Genomic DNA, 14,641 nt, shown 5'->3' on the forward strand with positions numbered 1-14,641 from the left:
TTTTGTGTAACCCGGCTGTTGGGGGAGTTTCTCCTTTGGCATCATTTCTAACTTGGTGCTTTTACTTGAGTTCTCCAGAAAAATTTTGACTCGAGACTGGCCTAGACATGGTCCTTTTTGCCAACACTACTCAGAAGGTTTAATAACTCATTTCTCCCATATAATGGCAGGTAATATGATCCCTTTACCATGGAAATACCAAAACTTAGACTAAATATAACTAAAACTTTGGAATACTGAAAGTTAGAAACCATCCAGTCCTGGGGTTTTAGGAAGCATATTTTTTAGCATCAAAACTTTGTTCAGGCCAGGCGTGGTGGTCCACCTGAAGGGTACAAAAGGGCAGGTGGGGGGTTCAAGGCCAGCTTCTGCTATGTACTGAGTTTGAGGCCTGCTTTTGAACTCCTAGAGATCTGCCTGTTTCTGCCATCTGAGTGTTAGGATTTTTTTCCCTTTAGTGTGTAAGGGGGTACACATCATGTAGATGATCCCCCAAAGAGACCTGTGATTCTATTTTGTTTTTTATAAGTGCTTAAAACCTAATAAATTTTATATTTATTTTACCTGTATGTCTGCACCACATGCATGCTCAGTGCCCATGGAGGCCAGAAGAGGGTGTTGGATCCCCCGGAACTAGAGTTACAAGCAGCTATGCGCTGCCTTGTGGGTGCTGAGAATTGAATCAGGGTCTTTTGGAAGACCAGTTGGTGCTCTTAACTCTCTCTAGCCCCATGATCCTGTTTTAATCTTATTTTCCTATGATGCCATTCTATTTGCTTTGACAAATACCTTGGAAAAACAACCTAAAGGAGGAAAGACTTCTTGTGGCCCATACTATTCAGTCCTTGGTCAGCTGACTCCACTACGGGGCAGGGGGTGGGGGTTGGGGGGGGCTGTGGTGAGGAAGAATATAATGCAGGCAAGAGTGGGTTTGTGAGCAAACATGTTCACTTTATCATGACCAGGAAGCAGAAGACAGGAAGAAAGTCAAGTATGTCTTTCCAAGTCACACCCCAGTGATCTGCTTCCATCCCAGCTCATTGAAGAGCTTGGCAGTCTCATGATCCCATCCCCTAACAGCACCACCAGTTGGGGACCATTCCTCTAGCACATGAACTCATGTGGGGTACACTTAACATTCAAGCCATAACTCCCAACAGCACTAACTGAGACACCACAGGCACCACTAGGTATGGCGGCACATTTCTACACTTATAATCCCAGCGCTCGGGAGCTGAAGACAAGTTCAAAGTCATTCTCAGCATAATGGCAAGTTCAAAGCCAGCCAGGAACACTGAGAACCCTATTTTAAAACACTTTGGTGCTAGCAAGATGGCTCAGTGGGTAGAGGTGCTGGCCGACAGTCTTGATGACATGAGTTCAATCCCTATGATGGGAGGAGAGGACAAACTCTCCTGTGTGGTCTCTGACTTCCACATGCCTGGTGTGGCATATATATGACCCCCCACACACATAAATAAGTAAAAATTTGAAGTTGTAAAAAAAAAAAATCCAGTCGAGTGACTCACACGTGTGAAAACAGCGCAAAGTATCATCACCACAAGTTCAAGGCCCGAGGGGTCTACATAGTGAGTGCTAAATACATAGCTGGATTGTGGAGGTTTTTGTTGAATTTTTTTGTTTTGTTGTTTTGAGATAGGCGCTCACTATGTAGACCAGGCTGGCCTCAAACTTACTGAGATTCCCCTTCCTCTCAGGTGCTGAGATTGAAGGCGTGTGTCACTATGCTCTTATGGTTTTACAACAACAACAACAAAAAAAAAAAAAAAAAAAAAACAGGCTGTCAAGATAGCTCAAGAGCAAGGTGGTGGTAGAGAATCATTTTAATCCCCGCAGAGGCAGGCAGATCTCTGTGAGGTCCAGACCAGCCTGGTTTACAGAGCCAGTTCTGGGACAGCCAAGGCTACACAAAGAAACCCTGTCTTGAAAAACAACAAAATGCTCCGGAGGTAAAATAAAGCATTCATGTTGATTCAGTGGCTCCTGGGGAAATGAGAACTTACTAAGTATACAGGCTGCAGAGCAGTATGTGAGACACTGAAAACTTAGAACTGATGAGGACCAGGAAAGTGGACATTTATTTTTAGATCTTATTTGAATTTCATGGCAAATTATGTAATTTCCATAATTGTCAATAAAAAGCACTGGTGATTTTCCATAACTAAGTGGATTCAACGAAACTAAATTGCTTAGCCTGTCCTTGCTAATATTTTCCTATAAAGCAAGTCACAGAGTTACAACACTGTCCCCAGCTGCTTCCCATTAGGAATGTGGTTAGCAGATGTGGGTTTTCATAGTCCTAATGCAGGAGATAGTTAATCCATTTTTGTGGGTTTCAGATGGGTAGTGATTCATCTTGGTGGGATGGATCTTAAAAAAATGTGCCTGCATTGGCTGAAGGGTATTTTCTCTTAGTGTGTTTGTGTTGGATGAGAACTATATTGTAGAATAGTTCTAACGAAGGGCAAAGTGAAACTACCTCAAATGGGACACTGGCCTCTTGTGAGGAACATTTACCTGTGGAGGATGTTGGGATGGTAATATTACAAGCTCATTTCTCCCTTGGCGTCTTCCTTGGTAAGACTTAGGTTACTTTTGTGTGGCTTTCGCTTTTGTTCCCCTGACTTGGGGGAAGTGACCTTCAGGCTTGCTAAAAAGCTGCGATTTAGCCTGGGGCCCTCCTTTCTGATGAAATTACACAACACTCGAGCCTTGGAAGCAGCCCCAGATCCACTAATTCTTTTCTTTGACGGCTCTTGGCAACGTGTGTTTCCTTCCAGCCAAAGTGTAGCTTTATACCAGATCTGTTTGTCACCAAAATTAATTTGGCCATTTGTCCTTTATGCCTGGAATCAAACGGTGTTATGGCAGACTCATTCCTAAAGAAAGCAGAGACTCTGGGCTGGAGAGTTTCGACCATGGGTTTTATTTTTTGCCATTGCTGAAGGCCAACAGTTCACACCAGCTGGTGCTTTTTAATGCTCTGTGCTCCCCATTCATGTACACCTCTCAACCTTGGAGGCAGAAGCTATCTGAAGAAAAAAAAAACTAAGGTTCATGACCTCAACCCCGTTTGACCATGGTAAGCAACCAAACTGGGCTTTGGTTTTGTTTGTTTTTTGAGGCAGTCTCACCATGTGGTCCTGGCTAGCCTAGAACTCAAACTAAACTGGCCTTGAACTCACAGAGATCTGTCCGTCTTCGATTCTTGAGTGCTGGGATTGGAGGAATATGTTACCACCACCTGGTCCAAACTGGGCTTCAGGTTCTTTTTAAGAATTTTTTTTTCTTTATTTTACATACCAACCACAGATCCCCCTCTCACCCCTCCTCCATTATCAAGCTCTGCACAATCATTAGGGTTTGAAGCATAGAATCAGAGCCTGCCTCGGAATGTTAGGGTGAGATTACAGAACCCAAGGAGCTAGTGACATGCCCTCATTTTGAAGTAGTAGTGAGCTCTGCCTGTTCTGAGAAACAGTAAGATAACAATTGCTAGCAGAGAAGAGCTATTGATGTGACGGGAAGGAAAGGCTATAGGAATTACCTCAGCCATTTCCTCTTTTAGAGGTAGGTAAAATAATATGCTTGCCAGAAGAATTCTCCAAGCTTGTCTCCCTGTCCTTAGGAAGCCTTGGGAACAGATGTGTACCTATTTCAGATTTCATTATCCACAGTAAGTAGAGTTCACCGACTACTTGAGGTTTCCTAGATGGTAATTTTTACCCTGCAAGGAACCCATAACTTTCATAGGGATTATTTGAAAAGATGGCAGCACAGGAAACTCGGATGCCAATCACTCCCGTGTTTAATGAGTTTCCTCTCTGCAAGGCAGTATTTTTCAAATAGTGGGGAGCAAAAATAATTGATAAGTGGTCTATGCCTTCCTGGAATGTATAACTTAGCTAGGCACTCCAGCCTAGGCATAGAATTACATTGTTCAAAGGAAAAGTCCCAAAGAATTCAGGAGTCACAGAAAGCTGGAATGAGGTCTTGCTGGGTGGGAAAGAAGTTAAAAGTACCAGGAGTATCCTGAAGGCCTTGGGTGTGAATGTGTGAGGCATCACTGGAAGATACTGCCTGGGTGAGTAGCTGAGCTGCAAGTTGTAAAAAGAATGTGGAAATGCAACTATGAAGGGCGACTTTACGTTGGAAGCAGAAAATCAACTCAAGGTCATTCTTGGCTACACAGCAAATTTGGAGCTAGCTTGGGTTACATTGTCTGGGGCCAGGGGGCATTTTAGTGGCTTTGGGGGATGGGCCTGTAGGTAAAGTTCTTGCTGCATAAATAGGAGAACATGAGTTGGAATCTCTAGAACCCAAATTAAGCGCAGCGAGGTAGCTCATGCCTGTAATCCCAGGGCTCCTATAGCAAACTGGGAGGCAGAAAGACCTCCGGGAAGCTCATGGGGCAGCTAGCCAGCAGCAAACAAGAAACTGGCCCCAAACATGGTGGAAAGAAGACTGACATCTGAGGTTGTTCTCTGCCCACTGTGTGTGCGCCATGTCTTCTGTGGTCCTGCACGCACACATATGCACACACACACACACACACACACACACACACACACACACACACTATACTCAGTAGGTAGAGCCAAAAGGATTCAGTGTCAACCAGGCCTATGTAGTGAGGTCTAGGCCAAAGACATTGCTTCAAAATATTTTTTTTTTTTTAAGGAAATACTCTCAAGTAATCTCTATTACCTTCCCTGTTCCCAGGTTTAAATATTTTGTTATATAACTTGCTATCTTACATAAGTGTCCTCACCAATAATTTGTGACTTCCTCCAACTCCATTGACAAAAAGTTCTTCATACTCTTGGAAAGAATTTCCAGAACTTCCCTTTTGCTAATAAAGGTGTCCTCCGTCGCCCAACCCCCTGGTGATCACATATGCAAACGTGTTAAATGAGCGCTCGGACTCTGAGGACTCAGCTGCCAAGTGCTCTCTAACAAGCAGAAATTTCACATAACTCAGGCCTCTGGGGGCTCTGGCTCAGCTGGAGGACAGCCAGAAATGCCTGTGACTGCAGGTGCACTTGGGCACATTGGGACGTGCTGGAACAACAAGCCAGCCTTGCGTTACTGCAAGTTGATTTAGGAGAAGGCTAGAGGGTTGAGCTTGCGCAGACATTTGCAGCTTGGAAAATCATGCCCCACTTACTGCAAAGACCTGTTGTAACGATCTTTTTTTCTTGCTAAAAGAGATGTATTTCTCTTTTTGAATTCTTTATTCATTCGGGCTCTGAACGCTTAGCCCCTGTTCAAATGACTCGTTGGAAGTTTCTGTCCGCATGTGAATGCACTTTGATAGAGTGATGCATGGCTACAGCTTAGGCTCTGCAGCGTGTATTTCCTGAGGAATCCTTTGAACTTCCCCCTTTACAGGAATTGATGCACACTCCCTCTATTTGCCCCTGTCTCTACCCAAATGAGAGCGTGGGAATTTTACTTCAACTAATTAAGGAAAGTTAGAGGGCATCTTCGTCCTAATGGTTTTGCTGAGAACTTACCTTCTCAGCAGCGTGGTTTCTGGATTTTTTTTTTTAAGACACCATCTTACTGTGTTGTCCTGGCTGGCCTGGAAGTCACTTACAGTAAAACTCCTTCTTAGCGTTCTGAGTACCCTGAGTAACTGGGATTTCAAGTGTGAGCCACAATTCCTGACCAAACTCTTCTTTTTGAGGTGTGAGGTGGATAGTAAACAGAACACTAAACCAGGAGAACCAAATTTGTCTTTTTTTTTTTTTTGTGGACATTATGTCAGAGTCTTTAAGTTGGAGTCTTTCCTCAGTACCCCACAGGGCTGGAAGAAACCACGGATTATATATAGTCTTTGGTTATTGGCTCTGCAGTTAGGCAATATTGCAACTCCCCCCCAGACAAGGTTTCTCTGTGTAGTTTTGGTGGCAGTCCTGCACTCACTCTGTGGACCAGGCTGGCCTTGAACTCACAGAGATCCACCTGCCTCTGCATCCAGAGTGCTGGGATTAAAGGCATGCACCACCACCGCCTGGCAATCGAAGACTCTTTAGATAACAAATCTTTATAGTTTCTGAGATGTTCATCTACATATGCTCAAAAAAAAAAAAAAAAAAAAAAAGAAAACAGAAAGATGGACTCCAGACTATTGGCAAGCCTACAAAATCAAGAGTAAACTTTTCAGTATTTGGCTATATGAAGCTTTCCATACACACTACCCCTTCCTAAGTAACCATCATAGTTGGTTCCTTTTTTTTGTTCACTTGATTGGGCTGAAAGATGCCTGGATAGACAGATGTAAAACATTTTTGGGTGTGTCATTTGCAGGTGACCTGAGTAACTGAAGCCTGTCCTCACCAGTGTGAACAGATGAGGATTACAGTGGAACAATAAGGCACTGGGTAAATTCACTCTGAAAACTGGGACATCTCCCTTCGCCACACTCCAGTGCCCCTGTTTTCCACGGACTGGGCCAGCTTTCTTACATCATAGCTTTCCACTCTCATCCCCTCCTCAGGCCGCAGTCTCTGACCTTCAGACTCTACCACTGGCTCCGCTGCTTCTCCAAAGCATACCAACCAACTTTCCTGGGGCTGCAGATGACAGATTGTGGGGTTTAGCCTCCATAATCGTGTGGCTCCTTCTGTACAATCTATGTTTCTCTGGGGAACTCTAAAACATCACCACACTGCAAATCACCGCACACTGTGGCTTCCAGGTGCTTAAGAAGACATGGTCCCCTCTAATTACAGGCCAGTAAACAGGTGATTTAAAAAAAGCAGTGATCGGCCATCCTGGTCTACAAAGTGAGTTCCAGGACAGCCAGGGCGGTTACACGGAAACCCTGTCTCCAACACCCTCCCCTCCACCACGCACACAAAAGTAAGCAGTGACGGGCTGGAGAGATGGCTCGGCGGTTAAGAGCACTGGCTACTTTTCCAGAGGATCAGGGTTCATTCCCAGCATCCACATGATACCTCATAACTGTAACTCCAGTTCCAGAGGCTCTGATGCCAATACGTGTTAAATAAGAAAAATAAAAAGCAGTGACAAAGCCTTGGATTCACGCCTTTGGACCTATCCTCCGCTTGTGCTTTTCTCTCCACCGTCGTCTCTGTGCTACTCACCCAAGGCTAAACCAAATGTTCTTTTCACCCTGTCCTAGGGACGTTTGTACAGTCTTTTAACCACAGAGCATCACACCTAGTTAGTTGCCTCTGTTTTTCTTTCCCACTAGACCACAAGCTCTCTCAGCTGTGGTGCATTTTATTCAGCGTGTCCCCAGGGCCTTAAAGGGAGCCCCAGCACACCTCTGCGCGCCTAGAGCATTTGCAAAGAACCAATCAATGCGAGAATGAATGCGCCACCCGGCCCTGTAGGGTCGCGAAGTGCCTCTCCATCCTGACTTTGCTCTCTGTGCCCAGGCAGCTCTCGCAGACGAGGTCGGGAGTTCGAGGGGGTCGCAGAGAACCATCGCGAAAGACTGTGCGGAGCCCGCTGCGCTGGGTGCTTGCCCACCTACCGAGAAGAGCTTTACCCTGAACCAGGCTAACTTCACCTCCCGGAAGCCGCCGGGCCGGCCGGCCTCGCCCCGCCCCTCCGGAAAGTGGGCGTGGCCCTCATGAATAATGAATCGCCGGGGGGGAGGGGAGGGGCCCGCCCCCCTCGGGCGGGAAGGGGGAAGCGCCGAGGCTGCCTGACTGGAATCCAGGGAGCTGCAGCGACGGCGGCCGCGGGAGCAGGGCCGGCCATGGCGGTGTGGACGCGGGCCACCAAAGCGGGGCTGGTGGAGCTGCTTCTCAGGGAGCGCTGGGTGCGGGTGGTGGCCGAACTCAGCGGCGAGAGCCTGAGCCTGACGGGCGACGCGGCGGCGATCGAGCCCGAGCCGCCGGCTGCCGCCTTCAACGGTCTTCCGAACGGCGGCGGCGGCGGCGGCGGCGACTCGCTGCCCGGGAGCCCGAACCGCGGCCTGGGGCCGCCCAGCCCGCCCGCCCCGCACCGCGACCCCGCGGGGCAGGCGGGCGCCTCGCCGCCCGTGCGCCGAGTGCGAGTGGTGAAGCAGGAGGCGGGCGGCCTGGGCATCAGCATCAAGGGCGGCCGCGAGAACCGGATGCCGATCCTCATCTCCAAGATCTTCCCGGGGCTGGCGGCCGACCAGAGCCGGGCGCTGCGGCTGGGCGACGCCATCCTGTCGGTGAACGGCACCGACCTGCGCCAGGCCACCCACGACCAGGCCGTGCAGGCGCTGAAGCGCGCGGGCAAGGAGGTGCTGCTGGAGGGTGAGCGGGGCCGGCCGGGCGAGCGGGCGGCGGGCGGCGGGCGGGCGGGGGGCGGTGGCGGTCTGGGCTCGCCAGCGCGCACTTTGTTTCTGCCAGCCTGACGCCTGTGCAGGGCGAGCCGGTTCCCCTCCGCCTCAGCCACCAGACCTCTTCTTCTGGGGCTCCGGAGGGTGGAAACACTGATGCGTCCTGCGAGGAGAAAGTTGGGTAGTCTCCGAAGAGTGCCTTTGCCTCCCCACAGCGAGACTCAGAGGTTTAAGGGGGAGCAGCGGCAGGAGCGAGCGTGCGGAGCTCACCACCCCTCTTGCACGATAAGCTGACACTAAGTACTGAGTGCGGGGAGGGCGATCCGGCTCGAGTTCTGAAGTCTCCTTTTTGCCTGCTGGGAAGCGTCGGTTGGGCGCTTTCTTCAGTCACCTCGGGCTTCCCCGGGGCGGGCGGGTCTATTAAATCCATCCACACCGATGCCAGCAGTTTGCTTGGGCAAACCACCAAAGCACTGGTTAATTTATGGGAATTTAACCCATCATTGGCTCTCAACAATAACCAGAGGAGATCATAGCACTTCGTGGAAGGCAGAGAGCTGAAACAGCAAGTTTGTGTGGTTAATGAGCCTTGTTTAACAGGGGAGGCTCACGTGTTTGAGCATTTTACTGCCAACTAGAGTTTCGCCCCTTTTGCAAGAGACTGGTGCCAGCTTCCTACCGCTCGCGGGCGTTGCTGCCCCAAGACCAGTAGGCATTTATAAGAATCACGAAACCGTACCCTCACACGCTATGTGTGAATAGCCAGTTTTTTTTTTTTTTTTACCTTAAATGTAAATGTGATCTGTGTGTTACGTTTCATATGAATTGATGCAACTGAAATAGAGTTAAATCTCATCTCCAAAGACTCATGCATGTTGAAGATGATGGAGTATTGTAAATGAAAAGCCAGTTGCTTGCTTTAGAAATAATTGCACGACCAGCTTCATTTCCGCTGTTGAGTCAGTCATTCCAGGAGCATTCATTGCTGCCAGCTGTATAATAGAGAATAGGAAAGGTGCTGTCCCTCCTGTTCTCTCTCCGTGGGGAAATGATAGAAAACGCAAAACAACTTCTAGGGAGGAAAAACACTGAGTCCTTGATTCTCTAGTACAGACTACAAGGGGTTAAGGGATTACAAATTGAAGTCATGGTAGTTCTCACCTTTAATCCCAGCACTCAAGAGGCAGAGGCAGGCAGATCCTCTGTGAGTTGGAGGCCAGCCTGGGCTACAGAGTGAGTTCCAGACCAGCCAGGACTACACAGTGGGACTCTGTCTCAAAAAAAAGGATTTGATGGAAATGAGCTTAATCTGGGAGGGTTTCCCAAGGAGCCAGTTTTTGAGCCTGATATTCAAGGAAGTAATGGTCATAAATGTGCAGAGATGAGTCAGAAAGGGAAAGGCTTACTGGCCGGAGAACCAAAGGGAAGGATTGGGGTTGGGTAGAAGATCATCAAACTAGGAAGCCCCAACCAAGTCTAACTTGGCAAAATAATTTTCATCTGTTTGTTGTTGTTGACGTGGAATTCACAGAGATTGGTCTGCTTTTCTACTCCGTGTGGGGGCCGGGACACAGAGACAGCCTGGCCTCAAAGTGGTCATCTCACTGATTCAGCCTCATGAGTGCTGGGATTTACAGGCATGTACGTCCATATCCAGTTCAGTTTTCATTTAAAAATTTTAAATTATTATACCCATGTGCATACCTGGTGCCCTTGGAGGCCAGAAGAGAGTGTCAGATCTCCTGGGACTAGAGTTACAGGTGGTTGTGAACCACCTAATGTGGGTAATAGGAATCAAATCCAGGTCCTCTGTAAGAGCAGCCAGTGTACTTTCCCAGCCCTAGTTTTCACCTTTTTATAAACCTGTGATACTTGGAAAAAAAATAGCTTATAAAGAAATAATATGGGGCAAGGTGATGGCTCACCCCTTTAATCTCAGAGGCAGGTAGAAATCTGAGTTCCAGGACAGCCAGAGCTATACAGAGAAAGCCTGTCTCAAAAAACAAAACAAGAAGTAACATGGGCTGGAGAGATGGCCCAGTGGGTAAGACCCTGTGTTTCTTCTGTCAAGAGGACCCCAGGTCAGTTCCCAGCATGCACATCAGGGGCTCACAACCACCTGGAACTCTAGTTCCAGGGCATCTGACACTTTCTGTCCTCCAAGGGCACCTAAACACACATGTACATACTCACACACAGACATGTACACATAATTAAAGATAGTTAAAATTTTGTGGTTTTTTTTTAAGTGCTCTAATTGTGAAATTGCAGTGCCCCACTTTTATAATGTCTTATTTATGAGTCTAGTTTATATCCCAATTTTAGGTAGGGCCAGACACTGCCCAGAAATTAGTGTTAATGAAAGGAGTAAAAATACAGAAATATTGGCATAGGTTTGTAAAAATAAAGTACCTTGACACTGGTCTAGGTAAGTATTCAGGTATAAATTCTTAGAGCCAGAATATTGAATTTTATTCAGTTTTGTGGTATGCAGTAGTGATGAGTAGACAGTTCAACCCTTTATGCTATATTAAGATGCAAAATAAAAGGTGTTTGTTTACCAGACATTTGAATCTGGTATTCATAGCTGTAAATGACAACCATCTAGTAAATGCTTCCCAATATTCATTAGTTCACTCACAGGCCTTGTGTGCTTCTAGAAACAGTTTTACAGATAGTGGCATAGTGACATTTATTAGAAGCCTTTTTACCTAGCCTGTACACTTGTTTTCCCATTTTGTGTAGGACAAGCAGTTTTTGTCTGTATAGGTGTGGGTAGGTCAGTATGGTGAGTTTGTGGTGTTCCCTTTTTAAGCCAAGGGTTGTAAAAATAAATTACTCAAGTACAAAATCCCTAAAAGAGTCATTTAGTGATCCAGTCAAATTATTTTAAATTGAGAGCTGGTGTCTCCTCCAAGACAGGCTTTTTTTTTTTTTTTTTTTTTTTTTTTTTTGTTTTTTGAGACAGGGTTTCTCTGTGTAGCTTTGAGTCTTTCCTGGAACTCACTTTGGAAACCAGGCTGGCCTTGAACTCACAGAGATCCGCCTGCCTCTGCCTCCTGAGTGCTGGGATTAAACCACCACCGCCATCAAGACAGGCTTTTTCCCCCCCTTAAGCCAGAGTTTCGTGATTTCATGTAGTCATGCACGCTCTCTCTCTCTCCCTCCCTCGCTCTCTTCCTCTCTCTCCCTCTCTCCCTCCTCTCTCTCTCTCTCCCCCTCCTTCCCCCCCCCTCTCTTTTAGACATAAGTATGTGGTGAGTCTGATCTTGAACTTGTGATCCTCTACTTCCAAAGGGTCATAGTTATAGGCCTGAGCTACCATGCTTGGCTCCAGTAGGCCACTTGTAAAAGATATGATTTTAAAGCCCAGTACAATGGCATGAACCTTTAAGCCCAACACTTGTAAGGTAGAGGCAGGAGGATCTCTGAGTTCTAGGCCAGCCTGGTCTACATAGTGAGCTCCAGGATAGCCAGGGCTATGTAAAAAGACCCTGTCTCAAAAATCAACGAAAAAGAGTTTAGCCTGCTACATGGGAGGTTAAAACAGGAAGAAGGGTTGCTTCAAGGACAACATTGGCATCCTGATGAAACCACTCCTCTCGGGGCGCTGCTGTATGCTCAGAATCCCCACATTTGATGGGTGGGGCCAGGAGGATTGACAGTTGAAGAACAGCCTAGGTCACAAAATCGGAGGGAATATGAGTTGAGGGACATTACTCCTTAAACATAATGATTTGTCCCTCTGTTAGATGCCCGAAACCTTGCCTTCACATAGCATAATAATGTTCTTCTGGTGGTGTGGGCAGGGAATTTCAGGCATATTCTTGCCACCCACATATCAACAGCAGCCTTAGTGTCTTGTTGCCTGAGGTTAGTGTAGTGGGTAGCTGTTCTGTCTATGATCTTGAAGTACATGCCCCTGGAGCGTGGCCTCTCAGCATCTGAGATATACCTACTCTGTTTCCCCCGACCCCCTCCATTCAGTGGATTTCTTGTGTTATCTGGTGCCCAACGCAGAGAACTTTCACTCAAGCTAGTCTTTTACCCCTACCGGCCCAGATCTTGCTCACACCTCCAAGGGAGACAGAACACTGTATACAAAATAAGTGGATGGATGGATGGATGGATGGATGGGCTGGGAGATGGCTCAGAGGTTAAGAGCACTGGCTGCTCTTCAGAGGACCCGGGTTCAATTCCCAGCACCCATATGGCAGCACGCCTTTAATCCCAGCACTCGGGAGGCAGAGGCAGGCGGATCTCTGTAAGTTCGAGGCCAGCCTGGTCTACAGAGCGAGATCTAGGACAGGCACCAAAGCTACACAGAGAAACCCTGTCAAAGACAAAAACAAGAACACACTGGGGAAAGAGAAGACTATCAGCTGGAGAATGATTGCTAAAATGTGTCATTTGTTGAGATTTCTTTGAAGTGAGTAATCAGTTGGGGATGAATTGTTGAATGTGACTTCTGGAGGGAAGGGGAATTTGATCTTAGGCTTGAAGGACAGACAGCTTCTCTGTAGATGTAAGTCAATCCAAGATGAGAGGGTAGTTTGAACAAAAGCCAAATGAGCATGACATACGGTAGGAAACTGAGTGGAGAGCTAACTGCTACAGACCCGAGGGAAGAAAGTAAAATCAATTAGGTTTATGCAAGACTTGGAAAGAGCCTGAGGAATTGGATATTTTTCACTTTGTCCTCAGCATTTAACAGGTACCCGTAGCGAACAAGGTGTGTATGTGGTAGATGCTGGGAATTCCAAATTGGGAGTGATCCCTACCCTTAGGCTGATAAGGGACAATTATGGCTTGTTGTAAATACTTTCATAGAGGTGAGACTCTTTGCCCTGGAAACAGGTAGATGTGTAAAGGAAACAACATGGTGGCCATAAGAAAGTTGGTGCTGTGCTCATGTGTGTATACACACATTCTTTCACAAAGCATGACTAAGTGATCATTTTGAGACAAGATCTTGTACAGCCCAGCTGCCCTCCAATTCTTGATGCTTCTGCCTTAGTATCCTGACTGAGATGATAATAACCCGGAGTTAACACATGAGAAGGAATAGGAAATGTATGCTAGGAGAGAACACAAAGTAGACAGAGGCAGATCATCAGGGCTGTGTATACAGTGCTAAGTGGTGGTCTCTAACATAAGAAAAAATTGAGCTTTATGAATATTTAATAATATGCCAAGGGAAGAGAGGAGACTTCACAAAGGAACAGGAGTTGGTCCTGGTGACCTTACTCGTTTGCCTGCTGTTATCAGGTTGGAACTTATAGTGCTATAGTCTCTAGTTAAGTAGTTTCATCTTTTATCGTCTGCTCTGAACTAGTCTTTACAAGGTGAGCATATGGCTTGCAGCAGTTCCAACATGTGGATCATGAACCCTTTGGGGGATTGAATGATCCTTTCATAGGGGTCACATATCAGATATCCTGCATATCAGATATTTACATTATGATTCATAACAGTAGCAAAATTACAGTTATGAAGTAGCAATGAAATAGTTTTATGGTTGGGGGTCACCACAACATAGGGAACTATATTAAAGGGTCAAAGCATTAGGAAGGTTGAGAACCACTGGCTTAGAGGCTTGTATGAAGGGAACCATAGATTTGAAGTTAATTGTTAACACTGCAAACTCTAACAAAAAGACTGAGCTGACATCCTCTCCCACCCTCTCCGTTGTTAAAATAAAAAACAATTTAGATTTTTATTTGTTTGTTTGTTTGTTTTATTTATTTTTGGCTTTTTGAGACAGAGTTTCTCTGTGTAGTCCTGGCTGTCCTGGAACTTGGATCCTCCTGTCTCTGTCTCCATACCCAGCTTTTAGATTTTTATTTATTGTATATTCATGTTTTACCTGCATGTATGCCTATATACCATGTGTACACAGTGCCCTCATAAGCCAAAGAGGGCATCAGATCCTCTGGAACAGAATTACAGACAGTTGTGAGCCACTATATGGGTGCTGGGAACTGAACCCAGGTCCTCACCAAGAATAGCTAGCACTCTTAACTGCTGAGCTATCTCTCTTCTCTTCTCTTCTCTTCTCTTCTCTTCTCTTCTCTTCTCTTCTCTTCTCTTCTCTTCTCTTCTCTCCTCTCCTCTCCTCTCCTCTCCTCTCCTCTCCTCTCCTCTCCTCTCCTCTCCTCTCCTCTCCTCTCTCTCTCTCTCTCTCTCTCTCTCTCTCTCTCTCTCTCTCTCTTTCTTTTAAATACAGAGTCTTTCTGTATAGTCTTGGACTGTCCTGTAACTCCCTGTGTAGGCCAAGCTGGTGAATGAAAAGATCCTCTTGCCTCTGCCTCCTGAGTGCCAGGATTAAAG

General features: G+C 46.6%; 1 protein-coding gene across 1 annotated transcript in view; it reads left to right on the forward strand.

Annotated features, from left to right (window-relative positions):
* The first annotated feature begins 7,668 nt into the window (after nt 1-7,668).
* Nucleotides 7,669-14,641, forward strand: part of Sntb2 (syntrophin beta 2) — a 74,478-nt gene continuing 67,505 nt past the window's right edge. The window contains exon 1 of the mRNA XM_028857733.2: nt 7,669-8,285. Within this exon, the coding sequence (XP_028713566.1) occupies nt 7,757-8,285 (529 nt within the window). The 5' untranslated portion in view covers nt 7,669-7,756. The remainder of the gene's footprint in view (nt 8,286-14,641) is intronic.

This window comes from Peromyscus leucopus, chromosome 5 (assembly GCF_004664715.2).
Source record: "Peromyscus leucopus breed LL Stock chromosome 5, UCI_PerLeu_2.1, whole genome shotgun sequence".
Lineage (NCBI taxonomy): Eukaryota > Metazoa > Chordata > Mammalia > Rodentia > Cricetidae > Peromyscus > Peromyscus leucopus.